Raw genomic sequence first — 27,016 nt, forward strand, 5'->3', positions numbered from 1 at the left:
CCAAGTGTTGGATCATCTGGTTGTGGATGGCATCTGGGCCTGGGCTGTGACATGTGTAGCGGTAAGAGCCTGCAAGAACCCATTCAGTGAAGGCTTCATTGTAGAATTCAGCTTGGTGAGGGTTGAAACCGAGGGGGGTTTCTTCAGCTTGGTATTTCTGCCGGAGAAACATAGCAGGATATGAACAGGATGATGATGGTATTGCAAAGTGTGTTGTGAAATGTCCTGCAAGGATTGAGGGAGAAAACATAGTGCTCCAAGCATTTTTCTTCTTACTTTGCTTAAAAAGGTAGCAAGTCTTAGCATGGAGACGTTTCAAAGCAATAAGGTTGATCTGTGAGCAGTGACATTTAAATTGTTACAGGGCCTATTGGCCATCCTCGATAGAGACTTGCTACCTCCTTGATCCATGATGGTATCAGTGAATGACAGGGACCTGTAGGTAGGGGGATAGAAGTGCCAGTGTCATGAAGAATAGTTGCAGAAATGTCTCACACAACCCCATCACTGCAATCCAACATAGAGGTGTCAAAGTGCATTGCAGACATATATATATATATATAAAGGCCAATTGGCTCTGTGGAATGCCCAGCATGGGGGCCTGTCTGCCGGGCAGCAGCAGAGGAATGATACAATCATCAGAAAGTGATCACTGCCACAAAGACCATCATGGCGTAACCAATGTAGGGAAGCAATCAGAGCAGCGGAGGAGATCGTGGGATCAACAGCAGAAAAGGTGCCATGAGTGGCACAGAAGTGGGTAGGGGAACTGTCAATGAGGACAAAAATCAAAGTCTGTAACATGTTATTCAATCAGAAGATCTCTACCCATTGAGATGCCACTCCGTCAAAGGGTGTGGCATGTACTGAAATCCCCGAGGAGGAGATAAGGAGGTGGGAGTTGCTGTATCGAGGGAGGCAGTCAACAAAAGGAAGCGGTGTATCTGGAGGGATGTAGACACTGCAAATGGTGATTGCTGGGGTCATTTGCACTCATGCCACTATTGCTTCTTCGTTAGTACAAATGGGGATCCAGTCACTAATGACATCGGTGTGAACCAAAATGCAGACCTCTCCAGATGCTATCCCATGGTCAGCATGGTTTTGACAGAATGCCCAATACCCATGAAAAGTTGGAGAGTAGTCATCAAGAAAGTGCGTTTCTTGATAGGAAAAGATACAATGCAAAGTAAGAGGAAAAAAGCTGTATTTCTGGTAGGTGACAGTAATATCCTTAGCAGTTACACTTGTTTATTGTGTGGTTAGAGACCAGATTAGACACAAAGAAGCTGAGAGGAGGTCATGTCACCAGGTCAGTGGTCATCACCTACGAGAGCAGGGTGACATCCATAAATATCAGACTCAAGTTGCAAATGGGGAGATGGCACCTCATGGGGCACCGGGAAGGGGAGGCGTCTTCTTCTTCTTCTTCTTCTTCTCCTCCTCCTCCTCCTCCTCCTCCTCTTGGAGGTTGAGGAAGGCAGGCCACAGATGGATAGCAGGCTCCCACAAGGTCTGAAACTGAAAGAGAGCAGGTGACCTTGGGGTGTACAAACGGTGCACCCCATTGCTGAGTTGTGGTAGCAGGCCTACGGCTGGAGAGACACAGGGGTGGGTCCCAAGGGAGGGGGTGAGGGGGGCATCACTGGCACATGCCAAAGAACAGGGCACTTATTCATCCAGGGAGGGTGAACGGCAACCAGAGGAGAGGGCATGGGAACTGCAGGGGAGGTGGAGGTGAGAGGGGGTAGAAGCTGGGAAAGGAAGTGGCAGGAGGGGGAAAGGATGTATCAGAGGCAAAAGTGGAAGAAATCAACACTGGCTGGAGTTGGCCATATTTTTGGCGAGCCTCAGAATAAGACAGACAATCCAGGGACTTACCCTCTTTGATTTTCTTTCTTTCTTGTAAACTGGGCAACCTGGCGAGCATGGAGAGTGGCAGTCATGACAATTTACAACACAGGTGGAGGAACAAAGGGTCTTCCCTCATGGAGTAGGTGGCTACAGTCACCACACTGAAAGCTCCTCATGGGTGGCAGGACGTACAGTTCCACATCACAGGGGCAACACACAACCTTAATTTTCTCTGGGTGGGTATCCCCCAGAAAGCCTAATAAAGGTGCCAATAAAGGTGCAGTTGTCTTTACGACACTTCTCCACATGTCAAACAAAATGAACACTGTGTTGCTCCAGGTTAGCCCAGAGCTACTCATAAGTTTGCAGGATGAGATCCCTATAGTCACTTCCTGGATCATATGCAGAGACTGGTGACAGATAATAGACACTGGGAAATGACTTAGGCAACCACAAGCACAAAGAGCTGCAGATTGGGCATCATAAGAAGCTTTGATCAACAGGGAGCCTGACTGCTTATTACTGTGAGACTCTACTTTGCCAAACTTCCCCTCTATATTCTTCACAAAAAACAACGGCTTTATGGTGGCGAATGTGAATCCTAATACAGACCAGGCAGTGGGGAAAGTGTTTCATCCAAAGACTGTGAGCCTGGCCCTCCTCCCAAAGTACAGCCAGGGAAGGGAAAGCTGCAGGATCATAGAAGCAGCATTCAAGGATCCCCTACCACTAAATGTGATGGTCTTTGGAGAACGGCCAGATTTCTGCAGCTTGATATGCTTCGTACACCAAGCATCCACCTGACACCACCCGCTCTGATCAGGGGCTCTCCCCATGGGCACCACCCAGCCACAGCAAAGGCTACCTGGCAGGACAGCTGTCGGTGGGAGTTCTGATGTTCCAGGATGACAAGCAACTCATGCATCAGTAGTGTGATTCTTGTATTGTCAGGGGCCTAGGCCAGATGAGTACATAACAGCCACACCACATGGACTGGCTACACATGCTGGTGACCTAATGGGGCAGTGGGGGTTATGGTGGAGAAGAAAAGTGGAAGGCAGGAACAGAGAAGAATCCACATCATAGACACTACAGAGGGAGATCTTCCCCAAATGGCTCACACTAAAGTCAGAAAGTTTAGAAGTGGAGGTCAAACACCAAGGGTGGACCAAAAAGGCCAAAAAGGTTGAAAGAGAACAGGCAAGAGGAACAAAATCACAAGGAATGCAGGGAAACAGGTGAATAGCCAAGTCAACATAAATAAATACGCCAAGAGAGGGGAAGGAGGGAGCAGAGAGGAGCAGCATGGTGAAGGAAATGCAGCCCAGGAAGGAAGAATGGGCCCTGGGAGCACCATGCATGAAATCACAAAAGAACTGTGAACCCCTGGGGAGAGGGGGGTCGCAGAATAACATTATTAGCTAGAGTGAAGACTAGTAAGCTCCTAAGAGTGTTGAAAGAACTGAATCGATCAACGCATAACATCAGACTTGTTAACATCATTGCAAACATATTGTTATTAACAAATTACAAAGTCAGGCCAACTGACAGACACAGTGCAGAAATATTACATGCAAATCGACCCGCTGCACACAGCTGAAAGCACCGTGGGCTATGAGCTGTGAAAAGAAAGGTAGCAGGTTCACATCCACTTGCTTCTATTCCTTTCTTTCCTAAATAATTAAAGTAGAAATACTATCTCAAAAGTTGATGTTATTTATTATAAACAATGTATCTGAGGCAATTCTTGTTGCAAAGGCCAAAAAATAGACTGTTTCCCCAGTGGCCAGAAACCTTGACAAGCCAGCCAGAGTATGCCAGAAAGTAAAACAAGTTAAACACTAGAAGTTTTTACTGTTATGAAACATCTTGTAAAATATGGGTTTATGGACTGGCTTATGTTTTTATCTTGTTGGTAAATATTTTTTTCAGTGATGGTATGCAAATTTGATAAAATCTTGTCTTCCATTCACATGAAATTACAAAACAAGTCTTGAACTTGAAAGCTGTGCAATAAGGTATGTTATTTCAGAGTGCTGGTAGTCAATGCAACATGAGAATACTGACATTAGACACTATACCATAAGTGTATTAAATTTAAAACTGAAAATGGGATGGAAATCCAATTAAGTTAACAAATAACAATATCTCAGATTGTTGGACAGCATTACGTATTGTTCCAGTGCCAGCAATTCAACATGCAAGCCACTGATCAGTCCAGAACCTTCATTATGATTTTCTCAACTTTTCTTTGACAATCCCTAACACAGTTGACACAGCTATTTTATGTGCCTCTATTCTTTTAAGGTAACGATGTGCATTGCGAATCAAATAAAGGCAATAATGGGTGCACAAGAGTGCTGAGAGCACAAACCATGTTAACCAGGTCATCCCGTGTGCTGAGGTCACATGTCCTGTCCACATCCACGTCAATGTTAGCTGCCTTGTCCCATGGGAGGATGGATTAAGGTCTAATAGAGAATGTTGTGAATAGCACACATCATACGGTGGCAAAAGTATCATCAATCAACAGTCTGGAGACTGCTCACTGAGTTACTACAAATTAAACTGCAGTTGAGGGTGGTCCATTTGACACAATGTAGGGCTCTATTATTAATGGCTGTCACAACTGCCATAAAAACATTAGATCATAGCAAGCAGAAGAGAAAGTGTGCTGCCACCCGGTGTGTTAACACATGTAGTGTAGGGCAGATGGCAAGCCCGTAAACTACGAGCAGAACTGTCACTTCAGTTGACATGATGTTGCCATATTGGAAGGTGTGTGTCAGTAGTGTCTATGCTTATTTTGCAAGTTTGTTTGAAATGTTGTGAGTGCACATCACAGAGTTGAAGGCTACAGTGGCAAAGTGGTGTTAAGAGTCTTAGTTATTCATTTTTGAAGAAGAAGAAGAAGAAGAAGAATGAAAAATGCCTATGTGCATTGTTCTAGTGTGCAGATCAGGCAACAGAGAAAGTAAGGGTAAGCATGTTTTAGACCTCCAAAAAATGTAGCAGAGTTTTCCAAATGAGCGACAGCAATAATTCGGAAAGTTAGAGATCTGACTCACAGTTGTTTTGTGTGTGATTCACATTTCAGTGAGGAACTTCTCACAAAAGCAGACTTGTTTGTCATCAATAGTAAACAAGTTAAAATTCCAAGACAAAAGTAGTCTCTAAATTGAGGAGCTGTTCCTCACTTATTTCCCAATATACCAAAATATCTATCGGAAGTATTGCACAAAAGAAAATCACCAGTAAAACACTCACAAGAAAGAAGATGTGGCAAAGGAAAAATGTTGAATAAGAAGTTATGATCTCAGTGTTTCTTCTGTCAAGGGAAGTTTGCAGAACCAAACAGTTCCAGAAACAGCAGTAATATCATTAAAAAGAACATTTAAGTGTAAGAAACTGGAAGTTGTGTGATTTTATATTAAATTATGAATAGCGAATGCTGAAATAAATCTTCTGCTGAAGCACCCCTCAGACAAAAAGCATATGACAATTCAGTCCCATCTCTTAGATCATTCTAAACTAAGCAAGAAACAGAAAATCATAGTAGACACAAAATAAAGAAAAGCCTGTTGGAAAACAATAAGGGAATGTGGATGATAACAGAGTTTCTTCTGGACAGCATGCTCTTAAAAATTAAGTCACCCAAAGGATATAGACATTATTTCAAGCAAGGATTGTTGCCACTTCCTTCCAAAACACCATCTGCGAAATTTAGTAATGGGTCTCAGATGCTCATATGGAATCAATATGCCTGCTACCAAAACAATTAAGAATTATTCTCAGGAAGGATGAGATGAAAAGAAACACATAGGTGTGCTGATTTTTGATGAAGTTAAGCTCCAAGAAGAAGTGCATTTTAATAGCACTTTGTTCAGTGTTGATGGGTTCATCAATATAGGGGAATATACTCCAGAAGACTCCTATGAATAAACATGTAAATCATGTTCTGCTGTTTACGTTTGTAGCTCTACTGCATAACTGGATCCAACCTGTTGCTGTGTATGCTACTTGCAATGCAAGTACTGATGACTTCATCTCACAGAAATTGATTCAAGACCAAGACAGAACAAGAATTACTGCATTCACTTCTGATGGCAGTCAGCCAAACAAATAGGTCTGGCAGCGTCTAGGAATTAGTGACATAAAAAATAGCTACCTGCTCTGTATCAAATCCAGTTGAAGAAACAAGAAGAATTTGGGCAGTTTCAGATGATGGGATAAGATGAATAAGGACCCACAGAAGTTCATCTCATGGAAGGTAAGTAAAACGTGATGGTGCCAAGCAGTGTCATATGCCTCATGCAATAAGTGGTTGGCATTTAGAAAAATGCCTGCCAGATTGCTGTTTTGAAACCAACCAGATGGTCAGTTGTGTATCCTGTCCATAAACCCACACTGACAGGCAACAAAAGGCTCTGTGATTTGAGATCCCATCATATTTGCCAGGTTACCATTCTCTCAAACAGTTTCTGAGCCTGTTGGTAAGGTTAATCAGACACTAGTTGTCAACAGACTTGGGGTTTCATCTGGTTTAAGGATTGGGATGATGATAGTATCTTCCCACTATAAAAGGACTTGCACTGTGAAGTGTCTTCCCACTGTGAAGGGACTTGCACTGTGAAGGGAGAACACTTTCTAGCCAAATACAGTTGAAGTCCAGGAGTAGACAGGATTTTTGAGTGTCATCCACATGATGAATTGTCTGATGATGTTGCTCTAGCAGTCCAAGGAGCATCTTTTGAACATATTGAAAAGAAGCTCTCCCATGCTCTAGAAATTCTAAGTGGCTATTACCAAGACAACCAGCTGAAGCCAAATCCAGCAAAAACACAGATTTGTGCATTCCATCTTAGAAATAGACATGCACCAAGGAAATTGCAGGTGTTCTGGGAAGGTAAGTAATTAGAGCACTGCTTCACCCCCAAATATCTTGGAGTAACTCTTAATCAAGCACTTACCTACAGAATACATTGCCTGAACACCAAACGGAAGGTATCTGCAAAGGCCACATGGAGTGGCCGCGCGGTTAGAGGCACCATGTCACTAATAGTGCGGTCCCTCCCGCCAGAGGTTTGAGTCCTCCCTCGGGTATGGGTGTGAGTGTTGTCCTTAGCATTACTTTAGTGTAAGTAATGAGCAAATATAGGGACTCATGACCTCAGCAGTTTGGTCCCTTAGGAGTTCACATGCATTTGAACATTTGTCTCTGCAAGGAACAACATTTTCTGGAAATTATTGGGTACAACCTGGGGGATGCATCCTTGCATCTTAAGAACTTCTGCTGTAGCTCTTTGTTATTCAGCTGCAGAATATGCTTGCCCTGTCTGGCGCAGATCTAGTCATGCTAAACAAGTATATATCAAACTTCCTGGCAGATTAAAACTGTGTGCCCGACTGAGACTCGAACTCGGGACCGTTGCCTTTCGCGGGCAAGTGCTCTACCAACTGAGCTACCGAAGCACGACTCACACCCAGTACTCACAGCTTTACTTCTGCCAGTACCTCGTCTCCTACATTCCAAACTTTACAGAAGTTCTCCTGCAAACCTTGCAGAACTAGCATTCCTGAAAAAAAGGATATTGTGGAGACATGGCTTAGCCACAGCCTGGGGGATGTTTCCAGAATGAGATTTTCACTCTAAATGGCTCTGAACACTATGGGGCTAAACATCTGTGGTCATCAGTCCCCTAGAACTTAGAACTACTTAAACCTAACTAACCTAAGGACATCACACACATCCATGCCCAAGGCAGGATTCGAACCTGCGACCGTAGCGGTCACGCGGCTCCAGACTGACGCGCCTAGAACCGCACGGCCACACCGGCCAGCAGATTTTCACTCTGCAGCGGAGTGTGCGCTGATATGAAACTTCCTGGCAGATTAAAACTATGTGCCCGACCGAGACTCGAACTCGGGACCTTTGCCTTTCGCGGGCAAGTGCTCTACCAACTGAGCTACCGAAGCACGACTCACGCCCGGTACTCACGGCTTTACTTCTGCCAGTACCTCGTCTCCTACCTTCCAAACTTTACAGAAGCTCTCCTGCGAACCTGGCAGAACTAGCACTCCTGAAAGAAAGGATATTGCGGAGACATGGCCTAGCCACAGCCTGGGGGATGTTCCCAGAATTAGATTTGCAGGAGAGCTTCTGTAAAGTTTGGAAGGTAGGAGACGAGGTACTGGCAGAAGTAAAGCTGTGAGTACCGGGCGTGAGTCGTGCTTCGGTAGCTCAGTTGGTAGAGCACTTGCCCGCGAGAGGCAAAGGTGCCGAGTTCGAGTCTTAGTCGGGCACACAGTTTTAATCTGCCAGGAAGTTTCATATCAGCGCACACTCCGCTGCAGAGTGAAAATCTCATGCTGGAAGTATATATCACCTTGAATGAAACCTGCAGACTCAGTACAGGATGTTGAGATCTACAGCACTTGATAAAGTTTATGGTCTAGCAGGCATCCCACCTCCAGGTACCCATCGTGAATGTGCATACAGACTGGAAACATCTAAGGCACTGAACGTGAAGACCCACACACTACACGGGTATCAGCCAGCAGTACCAAGGCTCAAGTCAAGGAAAAGCTTTCTCCATTCAACTGAAAGCCTCACTGAACTACCTTCGAACTTCAGGATCAACTCATGGCATTCCAGAACCAGCCACCTTGCAGGGTGGATGATCCCAACTGAACACCTCCCATCAGGTCATGAAGAAAGCTGGTCAATATGGAAGACCCTAAACAGGCTGCATTCTGGAGTTGGAAGAATGAAGTCCAACTTGAAAAAGTGAGGATTTGCATGCAACTCCACAGCATGTGAATGTGGTGCAGAGCAGATGAGTCATCATCTTGTCTGCAGCCTATTCCCAATGTCATGCATGCCACAGAATTCCATCGATGTCACCAAGGATGCATGGGAGGTTGCTACATGCTGGTCACAAAACATTAAATTGTAATTGTAATGCTTATAGTACCATGGTTTGGAACATTTCATATAACTTGTAAGCTATAGAGTGAGTTTCTGACATGATTAAATAAAAAAATTGTCTGATTATGAATCAGATCAGTGCCTGGGGCTGTATGATGAGTCAAGAGCCTGAAGCACTTCCCAGACAGTATAAGGTTCATTAGATAACCAGCATGACAGATAGTGTAAGACAGAAAGATATCCAATGTAAGCATTCACAAGGTACCCACATAAGAAGAGGTCACAGATGCTGTTGGAAAGTAGGTCACAAGGTTTTCAACAAGGACCAAAGCATTGGAACAAGTAACACCATAAAGAAAAAGACTGGGAACACGTGTTGATATTTGACAACCCTGGAGACTATGAAGCTTGACTCACACCTAGTATTAAGAGGCATATGTTCCCAATGAGAAAACGTAGGGCTCCAGCATTCTTCCTCACTTTGTTTACTTGCATAGTGAGCCACAGATGAAGAGCCGTTTGCAAGTAAAGAAGGTGGTCAGTGAAGAATGTCACTTGAGACATTTAAAGGCCCTTCAATGATCCTGAAAAGCTGTTGCAACGTCTTTGGGGTCTATAATGACACCATTCAGTGGCAGGGGGGGGGGGGCTGTATAATGTGGAACAGCAGTTCCTGTGGTGTAGGTGATCTCACCCACACCAGGGACGTTCGACACCATGTCATCAATGCAAACTGACAGAGAGAAGGTGAAGGTAACAGAAGAGGTACACAAATACTATTTGACCCTCTGAAGAGCTCAACAGGTTAATCAGTCCATCACGTGGTGACGAGGGAGTGAGAGAACCTTCGTAAAGTGCTTACTGTCACAAAGATTGTCACATATCAACCATTGCAGTGATGCAACAAGACTGTGAGAAGAGATCCTAAGGTTGACAGAAATGGGGTATCCAATGCCTCTGGGATCACCGAAGTATGTTTCTCCTGATATTTCTCTTTTGTCTCTTACACAACTTTTGGCCATTGAGATCCTTGAGAGGGTTTATTTGTTCTGGGTGTAGGATTGGAAAAGAGTGGACAGCCGTGGGAGCCAAATGGTGTGGCTCTCCAATCCACTGACCAGTGTTGGGACACTGATTTGTGGATTTCTGGCAAGAGGGTTTCCTAAACGGAGTATTTTCACTGGTGATGGCAGAGGAGAAAGTTACTTCTTTTGCTGGGTATAGCTCTATAAAACTACTTGCAGTGTCTAATGCAACTCATATGCAACAACTTTACAGTACCGTAAATAATTAGCATTGTCTCACAGAGTATTATTTCATTACTGTATATCATCATAGATTGCTAGTCATTTCATTTACTGATTAATCCATCAGATATTATTGTGAACCATTGTTATGATCTATCTCATGGTATCTGAGTGGTTTTACCTTATTACTTTTCGTGATAAATTCAGAAAAATTTACTATATAATTATTCTTGTTTATGACCTTTGCACTAGTATTTAGTTTTAGTGATCCAGTGTGGCCTCTTACTTTTATTTTTGCAAAGTTGATATTCCAAAACTTCATTTGTAACATTACTTTTCTGTATCTTTCTCTTCATCATAAATTGTTTTCTCTCCACAGTCCGATCACTTGAACAACTTGATAGTAAGAATTTTCCTTCTTATCTCTTACAAAGAGTTAGTTACTTTATTGTTTATTGAAAACATAGTCTTCAAGGACGTGATTTTGTGGTATTGTGGCTGCATCAGCTACATGTGCCTATCGTATGCAAAAAAAAATTAAAGCACTTCTGACATTAAGTATACTAATTAATAGAATGGAACAAGTAGTTTTGGTTGCAGATGAGACACTGTCATTTTGTGCTGCTCTGTAGTTAAGGTATTAATTGGAGTTTAACCATTAATTTCATCCACATTATGAAGTGGCCTTTACAAATGTCTGCTTGTGTCTGTGTATGTGCGGTTGGATATGGGTGTGTGTGCGCGAGTGTGTACCTGTCCTTTTTTCCTCCTAAGGTAAGTCTTTCCGCTCCTGGGATTGGAATGACTCCTTACCCTCTCCCTTAAAACCCACATCCTTTCGTCTTTCCCTCTCCTTCCCTCTTTCCTGATGAAGCAACCGTTGGTTGCGAAAGCTTGAAATTTTGTGTGTGTGTTTGTGTGTTTTTTTATTGTGCCTATCTACCAGCGCTTTCCCGTTTGGTAAGTCATGGAATCTTTGTTTTTAATATATTATGAAGTGAACAAGTGTATGAATGCCACTTCATGTTCATATTACAGAAGTATCCCTTTTCATATAGTATAATTCATTAAAACTGAAAAGTTCATAAGGTGGAAAAACACAGACTCTGATATAAATTAATTTACAATAAATGTGGGTATATCTTTGGCACTCCCATTTCATTTAAAAGACTAAGTGTTGTAGTACTTCCTATTTATCTACAGAAATTAAAGCAGGTTTGATTACAGTGTGACAAGTAGGCCACACTTCTCTTTGTGTGTCAGCAGTTGTCAACACAGCTGTAACAGACCCATTATGTAGACACATATCTGTGTAATTTAATTTAGTTAATAGTTTGGTATTGGTGTGTGGGTGGTGACTCTGAATTGCCTTGTACTGATACAACTGCAGTGGGATAGGAGAAGTGATTTCTAGTGAGACTCTTCACAGTGATATGTAGGTTTCTTTTTAAAAGACATGAGGTTCAAGAACAACAGGCAAAGACTTGTGGCCTTCAAGCTGAGATAGTATCAGAAGTGACTGGGATAAGCTAGGTATCACAACTCTCACACAAATGTGGGCTAATCTTGGATGAACAGAGCAGTCAGGGGAGCACTGAATTTCTACTGACATTGGTTGTCGCTCACATTGAAGCTGTGCACATTGCTGCTATTGGGAGACAGAAATAAACAAGAAAAAACTGTAACAGGAGGGGAAAATATACATCAGCTGAACTGACAGCTGAAAATGTAAGGGAGAGCATGGTCAAAAATGGTATAATTTCTTTGATTACAGGTGTCAGGGACTAAATACCTCATTCAGACAGACTGCTTTAAAAGTATTCTTTATAAATGAACCATACCACACATAAGAGTCTTGCACCTAGGTAGCTCACAACTCTTTTATGTGTATATGTGTGATGAGCATGGACCCACAAACCATTGCAGGACCTTTTCATTACCTGTGGTGAAGTTTTACTCTGACTATATATTTTCTCTGACTTATACTCTAACACAGAAACTCTTCTGCTAACCTAGCCATGGTGTCACGCGGGATAGGTCACCCACCATCCAGCAACATAGCTAGTCCGGATGGGAGGGGGGAGTCTCATCAAGTATCCGTATGGTGGTAGCCCTCCTGACCACACATGGATCACACTACTGATACCCAAGCCTTCACCTCCCACTTACACAAAGTAGTAGATGCCTGGCATTTTGGGGTATTGAGACTTTGGGCACTGACCATTGTGCCAGGTGGCCTTTGCTCTGACATGGTGGCATGCATTGTGAGAGCCTTCGTTCAGAGTATTTGTGGAATTGTGGTGAACGTCTTGTGTCATGTAATGACCAAAGTTGTCAGCTGGTGGCCATGAATCCTCTGCAGACGTTTTGAACAGATTGCAATTTAGTGCTTATTATTGTGACCCTAGAAACTTTTTCTCCTGGGCTACACCATGGGAGGAAAACATAACCTAGTGACTTGTCAACAGTTATTCCCCTATGTTTCCGGTTTGCATCTGAACAGATGGATTATACTTTCTCTCCATTAAATCAGTGTTTTTTTTTTTTTTTGTGGAGATTATTGAAAAAGTTACTGCCAAACTCTGTTCCCTTTGCAAACTGCTGTGTGATTAAATCTTAATTAAGATGGTAAATGCTACCCATTCCCAGGCATTCTTTTCTTGTAAACAAGTTGGTTATGTACATGTTACCATCACACTACATAAGAACATCAAAATGGTACAAGAATTAATTTTTCAGTGAGAACTAACCCTTCATACAGATGAAGGACTGCATGAACAATTGGAGAGATGAGGGTTTCACTTTGTTTATCGTGCACGTTGAGGCCCACCAAAACAAAGCAAATACCAGCACATTTTCCTGTCTTTTGAGAGGGATTCACCTTCAGGAAAGGTAAAAAAAAAAAAAAAAAAAAAAAAAAAAAAATGTGTTACTGATGCAAAGTGAAGCTGGATTCCCATCCCACATTCGACATTTTTAAAGGGTGGCACTTGGGGCTGATGTCTTCCCAGTGTACATGTGATCCTATTTGGGCAGATTGTGGTCATCCACATTATGAAAATTTATTGCGAGATCACTACCCCGTCTGTGTCAGTTGTGGGAACGACTACCCTCCTCAGCTGCAGAATTGTGGTAACTTAGTCAACAAACACAAAAGTGAAGAACTATAGCTCACAGATGCTCTCATATTTAGAAGCCCTGGAAAAGTATGATTGCCTCAGTTCAATCTCAGTGATGATATTGACCCTTGTCACTACTGTGACCAAGTTGTCAGTAGCTACAGGAGTATTTATTACATAGACATCAAGACATCCGGTAGCACACAGATAAACTTGACCATAGGGGAGATAGGCTCTCCCTTCTCAAGGTTCTTGCAGCACAGTTAATTTTGGGAAACACTCCTCCCACCCAGCAAAAGAAGTAACTTTCTCCTCTGTCATTCACCAGTGAAAATACTCCCTTTAGGAAACCCCCTCACCAGAAATCCACAAATCAGTGTCCTGACACTAGCCAGTGGATTGGAGAGCCACACCATGTGGGTCCCAGGACTGTCCACTCTTTTCCCAATCCTACAACCAGAGCGAATGCCCTTAGAATCCTATCATCAGGGTGTAACATGCAGTTTTCTTAGTTACATATTATTTATATGTACACTCAATTGTTAGCTTTGGCATTCTTTTTTGGGGAACAAATGCACAAAATATGATCACAATTTTCAAACTCCAGAAAAGATGCTGCACACAGTATCACAGTATAAGAATAATAACCAAAAATACTAGTTAAGGTCATTGTAAAGATCTGTTCAAACACTGGGGATTTTAACTGCTCCATGTGAAGACATTTACCAGTCAGTTATACACATCAAAAATAAGATTGATAATTACTGCACAAACACCTCTGTCCATGACCATGCAACAAGACATAGACTCAACTTACATTTACCAAGAAAAAATAAACATAAAACTCAAAACAGCATTTTCTACTAAGGAATAAAACTGTACAATAAATCACCAAAAGAGATTAAAGAAATTGCAGAAATACACTTCTTTAATAAGGCAGCTAAAAGTGCCTGTTATGCGATATATTTTATACATTGAAGGATTACTTAGACAAAACAGAGTAGGGGTTTCATAAAAAAATGTTGTAGAAATAAATAATAATAATAATAATAATGATTAAAAAAATCCAACATTCCACATAACACCTTCACTTTACATTTTTCCTTATTTTTTCTTCAAGAAATACTTACCCCCAAGCTATGCATAGCACAACTCTAACACCTCTTCCTCTTTCTGAGCTCAACATCTTACTCATTATGGAGGGATGCTGACTCAGTTTCTCAGGATAGCAAATGGGAAGTTGCGGTACAGAAAATTGCCCAGAGATCACCAGTGTGTGTGTGTGTGTGTGTGTGTGTGTGTGTGTGTGTGTGTGTGTGTGTGTGTGTGTGTGTGTGTGTGGGGTGAGGGAAGTGTAATGAAACAATGTGTGTATGCTGTGTGCAGTGAGTGATAGTGAAATATGAGTGAACAGTGTGGTATTACATTATTTAATACGTTATTTGTAAAAAACGTATTGTATACCAGGAGTAAATCTAATGATTATGTCTAACTAGAAGTCTGTAAATATATGTGTATATGAATTCACTTATTTTAAATTGGTCTAAACTTGTAAATACTTTTACATGTCCTATATACTTGTAAAAAGAGCTCTATGGATGAATAAAGCTTCTACTACTACTACTACTACTACTACTACTACCACCACCACCACCACCACCACCACCACCACCACCACTACTACTACCCAGGTGTAGATCTCTTTGTACGAAGCAAAACAAATGCCATGGATGTCTTTCTTTGAGGCTCAAAAAATATGGAAATCACATGGGGAGAGATCAGTAATGAATGGCAGATGTGCAAGAGCTACCCAGCAAAATTTCTGCAGCATACTCAAGACAACCTAGGTGATATGTGGAGGGGGCAATACGTTGAAAGGCTGTTTCTACGGTAGTTTTGCTGGGAAGCCTTTGCACATCCTTCATTGAGTTGCAATCTTACCAACATGATTTCCATATTTTTGAAGCCCTGAAGAAAGACATTTTTTGCCGTCAATTTGCTCTGCTAACATTTTTCTGTGATGGTATCAGTCATCTTGTCTCACAGTCAGATAATGTATTAACAGTTATCATGATTACTTTTTAAATCATAAACAGTTTTCTTACTTTTTTGCCATCTCTCTCATTTTCCTTTGACTAGCTCTTACGTAACACCTTAAAACTGAGATACAAAACTGTAGACATCCTTACAATTATGTACATCATGAAACTGTCCTATGAGCTTGCAGGTATTGCCATCAACAAGTGTCACAGTATCACTTTTGGGTCTTGATTTTACTGAAGCTGTTGTGTGATCAATGTACGTGCTCCCCATAGACCTAATGAACACAAAAAAGAAATAAACAGAAGTCTGCACTCGCATCACATTACATTACATCTACCAAAAGAACAAGATCAAAGTAAATTTAAGAGTAAAATACAGGGTGACACAAAAGTCTGTTAACATTTTAAAATGCACTAATACACAGAATAAAGAAGGTAGAGAGGTACAACTTGTTACACGTCTGAAATGACATGGAGTTTTATTGAAATCAATAATGAGTGCAAAAACCCACCAACAAGTCAATGACACTGGAAACTCAATGGCATGATGGGGAAGTCATAATGTGGTGTGGATTTACCACATCACTCATGATTGGGCTTTTTTTCTTTGAGGAAATGCATAGTACTGCTTTTTGAATTGTCAGCATGGCAGGTGTGAAGTATGCCAATATGTTACAGGATCGCACCATCCTTAGCCTGGCTGATAAACACCTGCTGGAAGGTATGACTTTTATGCAGGATGGCACTGCAGCCCACATTGCTACATGTGTGAAAGATCTCTTACGCACATCATTAGGTGAGGATTGTGTGCTGAGTTGATACTTCCATCATGTTTGGCCTCAATACATGTGATTATTGGTTGTAGGTTTACCTGAAGTCAGAAGTCTACAGTGATCATCTGACATTACGGATGCTAAAAAGATGACATATGATGGCAATTTCTAACATATCTATTGATATGCAGCACAATGCTGTTCACAACATTGTCCCTTGACTGCAAGTATTATTGATGAACGACATCTGACATGTTGAGCATGTCTTAAGAAAAGAACATCATCTTGCTAAAAATCAATTTTTATGTTAATTTTTGTTTTTGTATCCTATGAAGCACCATCTGTTGGTCTTTTGCGAACTTCTTTCTGGTTTCATAAACCCCATGTCATTTTAAGCATGTGTGTCAATTTTTACCTCACTACCTACGTTAATTGGTAAAATATTGAATTTCAAATGTTATCAGGCTTTTGGGTCACCCTCTACACTTTAGGGCAAGAAAAACGATGCACTACATAATAGTTAGGTAAACTGTTCACAAACTGATATTTATGCAGGTATCGACAGATGGTTGGTTGGTTGACTGGGAGAGGGGACTAAACAGAGATATGATCAGTCCCACGATCTAAGGTGGTAGGAAAAAAACCAAGGAAGAAACAACACAAACACCACAGTCCAGTCACGGGGAAGGAAAAACGGGCTAACAAAGAGGTAGAAGGAACATTGGGGCAGCAGGGAGAGGAAAAAAACAGGGGAGAGTAGGGTGATCCAGAAATGCTACACGCATTGGGGCACCAGCACCTCCGTCGATCCGTCCCAAACTGCATATTATATACCACGATCACAACATTATGGGGACAACACCGGAGGAAGAAGACACATGAAAATGGGAAAAAACTGCACAAAACGTAGTGGAAATGGTGGAAAGAATCTAGTTGGTGTGGAGGCAAGGCCATGGCCTCCATAACCAACGCCAACGCCAAGGGACTCCAATTCCAGACAAAAATTCAAGAACTTAAACCTGAGAGGATAAAGCGCTTTCGCAAAGAAAACTGAGGACAGACTAAGCATCCAAGGATTGGCTGCTGGCACCTCGCAGTGGCACATTTAGTGCAAAGGACCAAAAGGCAGGGGCAGTCCAGCAAAATATGTACCACCATGAGGGGAGCAAAATATGTATCACCATAAGGGGAGGCCCACTACAGGGATGGGGGGGGGGGGGGGGAGGGGGGGGATCATTGTGTAGTAAAAAACCATGTGTCAACTTAGTATGGCCCACACAAAGATGGCAGAAAATGGTAGATTCCTACCGGGAAAGACAGAGGTAAGAATGCCATGTAGTGGGAGTTTTGTCAATTGAGCAAAGTTTATTACACAAAAAAAGCAAAACTGTAAACTTTGGTGGTCGACAGGTGGATGTATGATGCTGCAATGAAATTTCACCACACAGTTGGCAAGGTTAGTAAACTGCAGATATGTTGATACCAAGACATACAGTCACTGCATATTCCATTCAGTGTACTCAGTTTGACAGTAGCTATGCCTTACAGAGTGCCACGTGAACAATATACACAGATGACAGCGCATAGTTGGATTCAAAAAAGACAGTTGGAGTAGCCAGTGAATCACTCACAATGAATACGAGTGATGCCAATATTCGACTATGTTGGCAGGAATGGGTTAACCGTGGCTGAACACAGCACTGGGATGGAAACAGCTGACCTAGAGAGACAACAGAATGTGAGGACTCAGCAATCATTACAGAGGCACTCAGAGCCCCTGACTCACCATCACTATTAATCTGACGAGCAACTGATGCTTCAGTGACCACAAGGACCATTAATAGGTGGATCTCAGAAAAGGGTCTGAGCTCTCAGTGCCACTTGTGCTGACCACCATTGATCCCTGTACAACAACAAGCCTGTCTACAGTGGTTTCGGGCATATACGACCTGGAATCTCACTGACTGGAGTAGCATTGTCTTCAATGATGAATCCAACTTTAAATTGAACCCCAATGACCGGCAAAGACGTATCTGGAGTAGCCCTGGACAGTGGTGGGATACCAACCCAAATGTTACCTGTCATATGGCCACACAACCAATTGTGATTGTCTGGGGTGCCATCTCATTTCACAGCAGGACCTGTTGGGTTGTCATCGGGGGATTTTGTTGCCCTTGATGGGACACCATCCTGAGCTTACATTTCAACAAGATAATCCCTTCTCACAGGAAGAGTCTCTATTGCTTCGGCTAGCATGGTCACCGGATCTCTCACCAATTGAAAACCTTTGGAGCATTATGGGCAGGGCCCCCAACTAGCTTTGGATTTTGATAATCCAATGCACCAGTTGCACAGAATTTGGCACCATACCCCTCTGGAGTCTCCCCCCATGAACTATGGACCTTGCCATTGATGGTGAGGCTTGCGTGCCTCAGCGATACAGATAGCTGTACCGCAGGTGCAACCACAACGGAGGAGTATCTGTTGAGAGGCCAGACAAATGCGTCGTTCCTGAAGAGGGGCAGCAGCCTTTTCAGTAGTTGCAGGAGCAAAAGTTTGGATGATTGACTGATTTGGGCTTGTAACACTGACCAAAACAGCCTTGCTGTGCTGGTACTGTGAACGGCTGAAAGCAAGGGGAAACTATAGCCATAGTGTTTCCCGAGGGCATGCAGCTTTACTGTATGGTTAAATGATGATGGCGTCCTCTTGGGTAAAATATTCTGGATGTAAAATAGTCCCCCATTCAGATGTCCGGGCAGGGACTGCTCAGGTGGATGTTGATATCAGGAGAAAGAAAACTGGCATTCTACGGGTCGGAGTGTAGAATGTCCAATCCCTTAATCGGGCAGGCAGGTTAGAAAATTTAAAAAGGGAAATGGATAGGTTAAAGTTAGATATAGTGGGAATTAGTGAAGTTCGGTGGCAGGAGGAACAAGACTTTTTGTCCGGTGGATACAGGGTTTTAATAGAAAATCAAATAGGTGTAATGCAGGAGTAGGTTTAATAATGAATAACAAAAAACAAAATAGGAATGCAGGTAAGCTATTACAAACAGCATAGTGAACGCATTATTGTGGCCAAGATAGATAGAAAGTTTACGCCTACCACAGTAGTACAAGTTTATATGCCAACTAACTCCGCAGATGACGAAGAGATTGATGAAATGTATGATGAGATAAAAGCAATTATTCAAATAGTCAAGAGAGACAAAAATTTAATAGTAATGGGTGACTGGAATTCGATGGTAGGGAAAGGAAGAGAAGGAAACGTAGTAGGTGAATATGGAATGGGGGTAAGAATGAAAGAGGAACCCGCCTCGTAGAATTCTGCACATAGCATAACTAAATCATAGCTAACACTTGGTTCAAGAATCATAAAAGAAGGTTCTATACATGGAAGAAGCCTGGAGATACTGAAAGGTTTCAGACAGATTATATAATGGTAAGACAGAGATTTAGGAACCAGGTTTTCAATTGTAAGACATTTCCAGGGGTGGATGTAGACTCTGACCACAATCTATCGGTTATGAACTGTAGATTAAAACTGAAGAAACTGCAAAAAGGTGGGATTTTAAGGAGATGGGACCTGGATAAACTGACAGAAGCAGAGGTTGCAGAGAGTTTCAGTGAGAGCATTAGGGAACGATTGACAAGAATGTAGGAAAGAATAGGTAGCTTTGAGAGATGAAAAAGTGAAGGCAGCAGAGAATCAAGTAGGTAAAAAGGCGAGGGCTAATAGAAATCCTAGGGTAACAGAAGAGATATGAATTTAATTGATGAAAGGAGAAAATACAAAAATGCAGTAAATGAAGCAGGCAAAAAAGGAATACAAATGTCTCAAAAATAAGATCGACAGGAAGTCCAAAATGGCTAGACAGTGATGGCCAGAGGACAAATGTACGGATGTAGAGCATATATGATTAGGGGTAAGATAGATACTGCCTACAGGAAAATTAAAAAGACCTTTGGAGAATAGAGAACCACTTGTAGGAATATCAAGAGTTCAGATGGAAACTCAGTTCTACTCAAAGAAGAGAAAGCAGAAAGGTGGAAGGAGTATACAGATGGTCTTTACAAGGGTGATGTTCTTGAGGTCAATATTATGGAAATGGAAGAGGATGTAGATGAAGACGAAATGGGAGATATGATACTGTGTGAAGAGTTTGACAGAGCACTACAAGACCTAAGCCGAAACAAGGCCCCGGGAGTAGACAACATTCCATTAGAACTACTGGCAGCCTTGGGAGAGCCAGTCATGATAAAACTCTACCATCTGGTGAGCAAGATGTATGAGACAGGCGAAATACCCTCAGACTTCAAGAAGAATATAATAATTCCAATCCCAAAGAAAGCAGGTGTTGACAGATGTGAAAATTACCAAATTATCAGTTAAATAATCCATGGCTGCAAAATACTAACACAAATTCTTTACAGACGAATGGAAAAACTGGTAGAAGCCAACCTCGGGGAAGATCAGTTTGGATTCCGTAGAAATGTTGGAACACGTGAGGCAATACTGACCCTACGACTTATCTTAGAAGAAAGATTAAGGAAAGACAAACCTACGTTTCTAGCATTTGTAGACTTAGAGAAAGCTTTTGACAATGTTGACTGGAATACTCTCTTTCAAATTCTAAAGGTGGCAGGCGTAAAATACCGGGAGCGAAAGGCTATTTACAATTTGTACAGAAAACAGATGGCAGTTATAAGAGTCGAGGGACATGAAAGGGAAGCAGTTGTTGAGAAGGGAGTAAGACAGGGTTGTAGCCTCTCCCTGATGTTATTCAATCTGTATATTGAGCAAGCAGTAAAGGAAACAAAAGAAAAATTCGGAGTAGGTATTAAAATCCATGGAGAATAAATAAAAACGTTGAGGTTCGCCGATGACATTGCAATTCTGTCAGAGACAGCAAAGGACTTGGAAGAGCAGTTGAATGGAATGGATGGTGTCTTGAAGGGAGGATATAAGATGAACATCAACAAAAGCAAAACGGGGATAATGGAATGTAGTCAAATTAAGTCGGGTGATGTTGAGGGTATTAAATTAGGAAATGAGGCACTTAAAGTAGTAAAGGAGTTTTGCTATTTGGGGAGCAAAATAACTGATGATGGTCGAAGTAGAGAGGACATAAAATGTAGACTGGCAATTGCAAGGAAAGCGTTTCTGAAGAAGAGAAATTTGTTAACATCGAATATAGATTTAAGTGTCAGGAAGTCATTTCTGAAAGTATTTGTATGGAGTGTAGCCATGTATGGAAGTGAAACATGGACGATAAATAGTTTGGACAAGAAGAGAATAGAAGCTTTCGAAATGTGGTACTACAGAAGAATGCTGAAGATTAGATGGGTAGATCACATAAATAATGAGAAGGTATTGAACAGAATTGGGGAGAAGAGGAGTTTGTGGCACAACTTGACTAGAAGAAGGGATCGGTTGGTAGGACATGTTCTGAGGCATCAAGGGATCACCAATTCAGTATTGGAGGGCAGCGTGGAGGGTAAAAATTGTAGAGGGAGACCAAGAGATGAATGCACTAAGCAGATTCAGAGGGATGTAGGTTGCAGTAGGTACTGGGAGATGAAGAAGCTTGCACAGGATAGAGTAGCATGGAGAGCTGCAACAAACCAGTCTCAGGACTGAAGACCACAACAACAACAACAATGTTACAGTTTTAACTGGCTGATACTCAGGAAGACTATGTGAGACACATCATCACCAAGACTGAAGAAGCTAAACAGCTGGCTCGCATATGGATCCTGGAAGCACAGGAGAAGGACCAAGAGCTGCATAATGCGAAAGTTTAGCTATCAGAAAAGTTAGTAAAATGCTAATGTTGTTTCTATTGTAACCTTCATCTCTTCTCAGAAATCACATACAAAGTAGAGGATTATGATCCTTCACCAAGAAGTCAAAAGTACAGAGATCTCATCAATGTCATCCTTATGAAGCCCTGCTACACTCCTGAGGCACAGACTGACACTGGGGCTTCTCTTTCAAGGACACTGAAGGCCCACCAATGACTGTGAAGCTTATTATAATTTTATTTTATTTATTTATTTGGCCATCAATGTGAGTAAACTACTTAGAAATTAAGAGTTAAAAGGAAAATTGGAATTTCCTTAATTTGAATGTGAATGTATTTCATTAAAATAACTAAACATTGTTTTGACGGAAGGTCTACCTTTCATGCTCATGGAAGGAAAGAGAACATGACAACAAATTATGACATGAAGATCTCTGAATTGCTGCCAAATGGAAGACCACTGACAAGATCTAGATCCAGGATGTTGTATTCAGCTCTAGTGAGAAGTTCTGAAATGGGCTGGCATCTGTTTCATCATGAGATGGAGCAATGACAGAATCTGTGCTGCATGGAAGTGCAGTACCAATCAGCACCATTGGCTGGCATGCTGCAAATTATCAGTTCAAATCCAATCACCAGCAAATATTTCTTATTTACTATATATCATTTTTGGAAGGTTCTCAAAGTTTATCATGTTCATAACGTTTTCAAACTCTGGAATATATGATGGTTACATAAACAGCAACACTCTCCATTCAGGATCCAATTCTGTACTCTCTAAATGTTGGTGTCTGTAATAAATGTACTTTAAGTGTTAAGTATTGTACTTCACTGATGATCCTGCATTCTGCTTTGGACTCAGCTGTGGTTATGTCAACACTTATTTTTTTATTTAATGCTTGTAATATAAGTGATGAAGTCAAGAAAGATCTGGGCATTTTAGTTGGATGGAGACAGACAACATTCACCTAAATGTGCCAGTCCATGCAGATTGAGAACTTCTCACACCTTTGGCTCCCACCCCAGCTACCACCTTGGACTACATGGACATACGCCACCTACTGCCACAGTAGACATAAGTCGGACCACTGCAGCAAGTATAATGCACACCGACATTCAAAGGCATCGCCGCAACTACCGGTACACAAGATGGCTTCAAGGGGTAGCCCGATCACCGACTGCCGGCACCTGGTTCACTGTGCTATGTGCAGAGGTCTCAAGGCTTTCAATTGTCAGTGATTTTGAGATGTGTAACTACCTCCACCGTATTCTTGATAGTGTCACATTGTAAAACAGTAAAGTGTATCTTTCTGTTCCTAGTTAGAGCAGTAGCTTGAGTGATTTCTCTATTGAATTAATATCATATGTACATCTTTTTGTGATCCTCTTCATTTATTTAAGTATCCTAATCAGACTTGGCTTTCAGGGTTTTACTTACACCAGGCCAGTGCTTACTTATTTCTTTGTTCAAAAAGTATCATATTAACAAGTACAAAGAAGAAGAATGGGTAGCTTTGAGAAATGAATTAGTGAAGGCATCAGAGGATCAAGTAGGTACAAAGGCAAGGGCTCATAAAAATCCTTGGGGAACACAAGGGATACTGAATTTAATCGATGAAAGGAGAAAATATAAAAATGCAATAAATGAATCAGGTGAAAGGGAATACAAACATCTAAAAAAACGAGATCGACAGGAAGTGCAAAATGGTTATGCAGGAATGGAAAGAGGACAAATGTAAGAATGTGGAAGCATATATCACTACGAGTTAGATATTGCCTACAGGAAAAATAAAGACACGTTTGGAGAAAAGAGAACCTCCTGTATGAATATCAAGAGCTCAGATGGAAAACCAGTCCTAATCAAAGAAAGGAAAGCAAAAAGATGGAAGGAGTATACAGAGGGTCTATGCAAGGGACATGTACTTGAGGGCAATGTTATGGAAACGGAAGAGGATGCAGAGGAAGATGAAAAGGGAGATATGATACTGCATGATGAATTTGACAAAGCACTGAAAGACTTAAATCTAAACAAGGCCCTGGGAGTACACAACATTCCGTTAGAGCTACAGATTGCCTTGAGAGAGCCATCCATGACAAAACTTTTCCATCTGGTGAGCAAGATCTATGAGACAGGCAAAATACCCTCAGACTTCAAGAAGAATTTAGTAATCCCAATTCCAAAGAAAGCAGGTACTGACAGGTGTGAAAATTACCAAACTACCAATTTAATAAGTCACCGCTGTAAAATACTAACACGAATCCTTTACAGACAAATGGAAAAACTGGTAGAAGAAACCCTTAGGGAAGATCAGTTCCGATTTCAGAGAAACGTAGGGACACACGAGGCAATACTGACCCTACAACTTCTCATTGAAGATAAGTTAAGGAAAGGCAAACCTATGTTTATAGCATTTGTAGACTTAGAGAAAGCTTTTGTCAATGTTGACTGGAATAATCTCTTTCAAATTCTAAAGGTGGCAGGGATAAAATACAAGGAGCAAAAGGCTACTTACAATTTGTACAGAAACCAGATTGCAGTTATAAGATTCAAGGGGCACGAAGGGGAAGCATTAGTTGAGAAGGGAGAGAGACATGGTTGTAGTCTGTCTCCAAGATTATTCAATCTTGTATACTGAGCAAGCAGCAAAGAAGACAAACGAAAACTTCGGAAGAGGAATAGGGAGAAGAAATAGAAACTTTGAAGTTTGCCAATGGCCTATGCCAATTCTGTCAGAGACTGCAAAGGACTTGGAAGGGCAGCTTAATGGAATGGACAGTATCTTCAAAGGAGGACATAAGATAAACAGCAAATGAGTTTTGCTATTTGGGAAGCAAAATCAGTGGTGATGTTCAAAGTAAGGAGGATATAGAATGTAGACTGGCAATGGCAAAAAAAAGCAGTTCTGAAGAAGAGAAATCCGTTGACATCAAGCATAGATTTAAGTGTCAGGAAGTCCTTTCTGAAAGCATTTGTAAGGAGTGTAGCTTTGTATGGAAGTGAAACATGGGTGATAAACAGTTTAGGCAAGAAGACACTAGAAGCTTTTGAAAAGTGGTGCTACTTCAGAAGAATGCTGAAGATTAGATGGGTAGATCACGTACTGGATGAAATTGGAGAGAAGAGAAATTTGTGGTACATACTAATTAAAAGAAGGGATCAGTTAGCAGGACACATTCAGAGGCATCAAGTGATCAAAATGGCTCTGAGCACTATGGGACTTAACTTCTGAGGTCATCAGTCATCAAGGGCTCACCAATTATTACTGGAGGGAAGTGTGTGTGTGTGTGTGTGTGTGTGTGTGTGTGTGTGTGTGAGAGAGAGAGAGAGAGAGAGAGAGTGTGTGTGTGTGTGTGTGTGTGTGTGTGTGTGTGTGTGTGTGTGTGTGTGTGTGAGGGGAATAAAATCATTGAGAGAGACCAAGAGATGAATACACTAAGCAGATTCAGAGGGATGTAGGTTGATGAAGAGATGTAGGTTAATGAGTAGATGAAGAGGCTTGCACAGGATACAGTAGCATGGAGAGCTGCATCAAACCAGTCATTGGACTGAAGACCACAACAACAACAAAGAAGGTCGGTCTGAAAAGTCCCAGATGCTAAATATCCAATGTCTTCTTTAGTACTTGCATATACATAGCGTCTACTTGTTCCTGTTTCAGGGGTTAACAAATTCTTGTTAACCTTTGAAGTCACATATTGCCAGTATACATATTCTTGAATAATTGGGTGAAAGCAAACAGGATGGGAAAGAGATAGGAAGGAAGTACTGACTTTCGGCCACATAGGGCATTGCAGCTATGCGATGGTGAGAGTTGAAAATTTGTGGTGCCACACTCTGACTCGAACCCTGATGCTCCGCTTCTCTAGAACAGTTGCCTTCACCGCCTTGTTCATCTGGGCATTCTTTCTGTCAGACCAAATTCCCAACTTCCCACTCACTGCATAGCAACAACCACCACCCATTACCCTCCTACTCGCAGATTTCTGCTTCCCACAGGAGTTCTTCAAATGTTGGTTATGCATTTGCACCAAAACTTTTTCCACATTACTTTTTAAATAGTGGCATCTGATTACTTCATGCAACCCAAGCGTACAATCGGACTCCTTTTTGTGGAGACATTAAGATCATGATCACATTAATTACATTGTGGACTGCACATCACCACAATTATGTGTGATCTTTCTCAACAGTGAAACTAGTCAGAAAAATGGCTTCAAGTAAGAAGAAATACAAGCATCTGCAAAGATGCAGCCTGCTCATGTTATATTATATACCTGGATCTATGGGCATAAGTTAAATAAAAATAAATAAATAACATGTACATTAAAAATGGTCTTTATCAGATGTATCTATACCTGACTCCTTTGAAGCAGAGTTTTCTCCCATTCAAGATGGGCAGCCACTTCTCCAGCAATATTTCACTACCCTGAAATAGAATGGGTCTGTGTAAAAGTTATATGACAAAAAATAAAATTTACAAAACTCGTGCAATATTTCACATTTGCCATTTGAGAATCAAAGTCTAATATCTTCCCAAAGACATTAGAGATTAAGTAACAGTGTAGTAGGAGGTTCATGAAAAGTGACTAACACATCTCAGAATGATTGACGGAAACATCAGAAAATCTTAAAGTGAGTGTCACATGGACTTTGTATCTTATTTCAGTTTGCTGTTTAAGTGGGTAAAGAAGACTCAATGAATCAGCAGGCATTCACAAATTTTACATGGGAACCATAGGTGAGCACATTCATAAGGTGTCATTACTCATTTGGCAGGCAATTCAAAACATTGCTACCCACTGACTGGATATTTGAGCACAGTCTACATGGTTGTCAGATCTCCTATGATAATGTCTCAAGGTCAATCGTTAGACTCAAAAATCGATGGGAATTTATTCCCATTTGCTGAGGAAATGATAACAGCTACATTAACCTTCCCCTAATTTCTCCCATTTCTACACCAACTGTGAGAGTCTTGTCATTTGTGTTCTGTTCAATGAAGGTTTAGCATCATAAAGTGTCATCAGAGATCAGCCACCGTCATCCCCCCCCCCCCCCCCCCCCCAAGACAAAATAAAAAGGATGAGAATTAATCCATCTCTGCTCCACCCCTTCTAAGAGAGTGTGTGTGTGTGTGTGTGTGTGTGTGTGTGTGTGTGTGTGTGTGTGTGTGTGAGAGAGAGAGAGAGAGAGAGAGAGAGAGAGAGAGAGAGAGAGAGAGAGAGAGATTTCATGATACTTCTTTT

The 27,016-nt window shown here is 41.6% G+C and overlaps 1 protein-coding gene across 2 annotated transcripts in view; it reads right to left on the reverse strand.

Annotated features, from left to right (window-relative positions):
- The window catches only part of LOC126426938 (uncharacterized), a 118,078-nt gene that overhangs the window by 47,366 nt on the left and 43,696 nt on the right, over positions 1–27,016 (reverse strand). Inside the window, exons 2-3 of one of the 2 annotated variants that reach the window (XM_050089043.1) lie at positions 26,126–26,196; positions 15,291–15,465 (exon numbers count right to left, since the gene is read on the reverse strand). The exons of the other annotated variant lie outside the window; for it this stretch is intronic. Of the exons in view, the coding sequence (XP_049945000.1) occupies positions 15,303–15,465; positions 26,126–26,196 (234 nt within the window). The 3' untranslated portion in view covers positions 15,291–15,302. Of the gene's footprint in view, positions 1–15,290; positions 15,466–26,125; positions 26,197–27,016 lie in introns of those variants that run through there. 2 annotated transcript variants of the gene reach the window in all.

This window comes from Schistocerca serialis, chromosome 11, assembly GCF_023864345.2.
Source record: "Schistocerca serialis cubense isolate TAMUIC-IGC-003099 chromosome 11, iqSchSeri2.2, whole genome shotgun sequence".
In the NCBI taxonomy this organism is placed as follows: Eukaryota; Metazoa; Arthropoda; class Insecta; order Orthoptera; family Acrididae; genus Schistocerca; species Schistocerca serialis.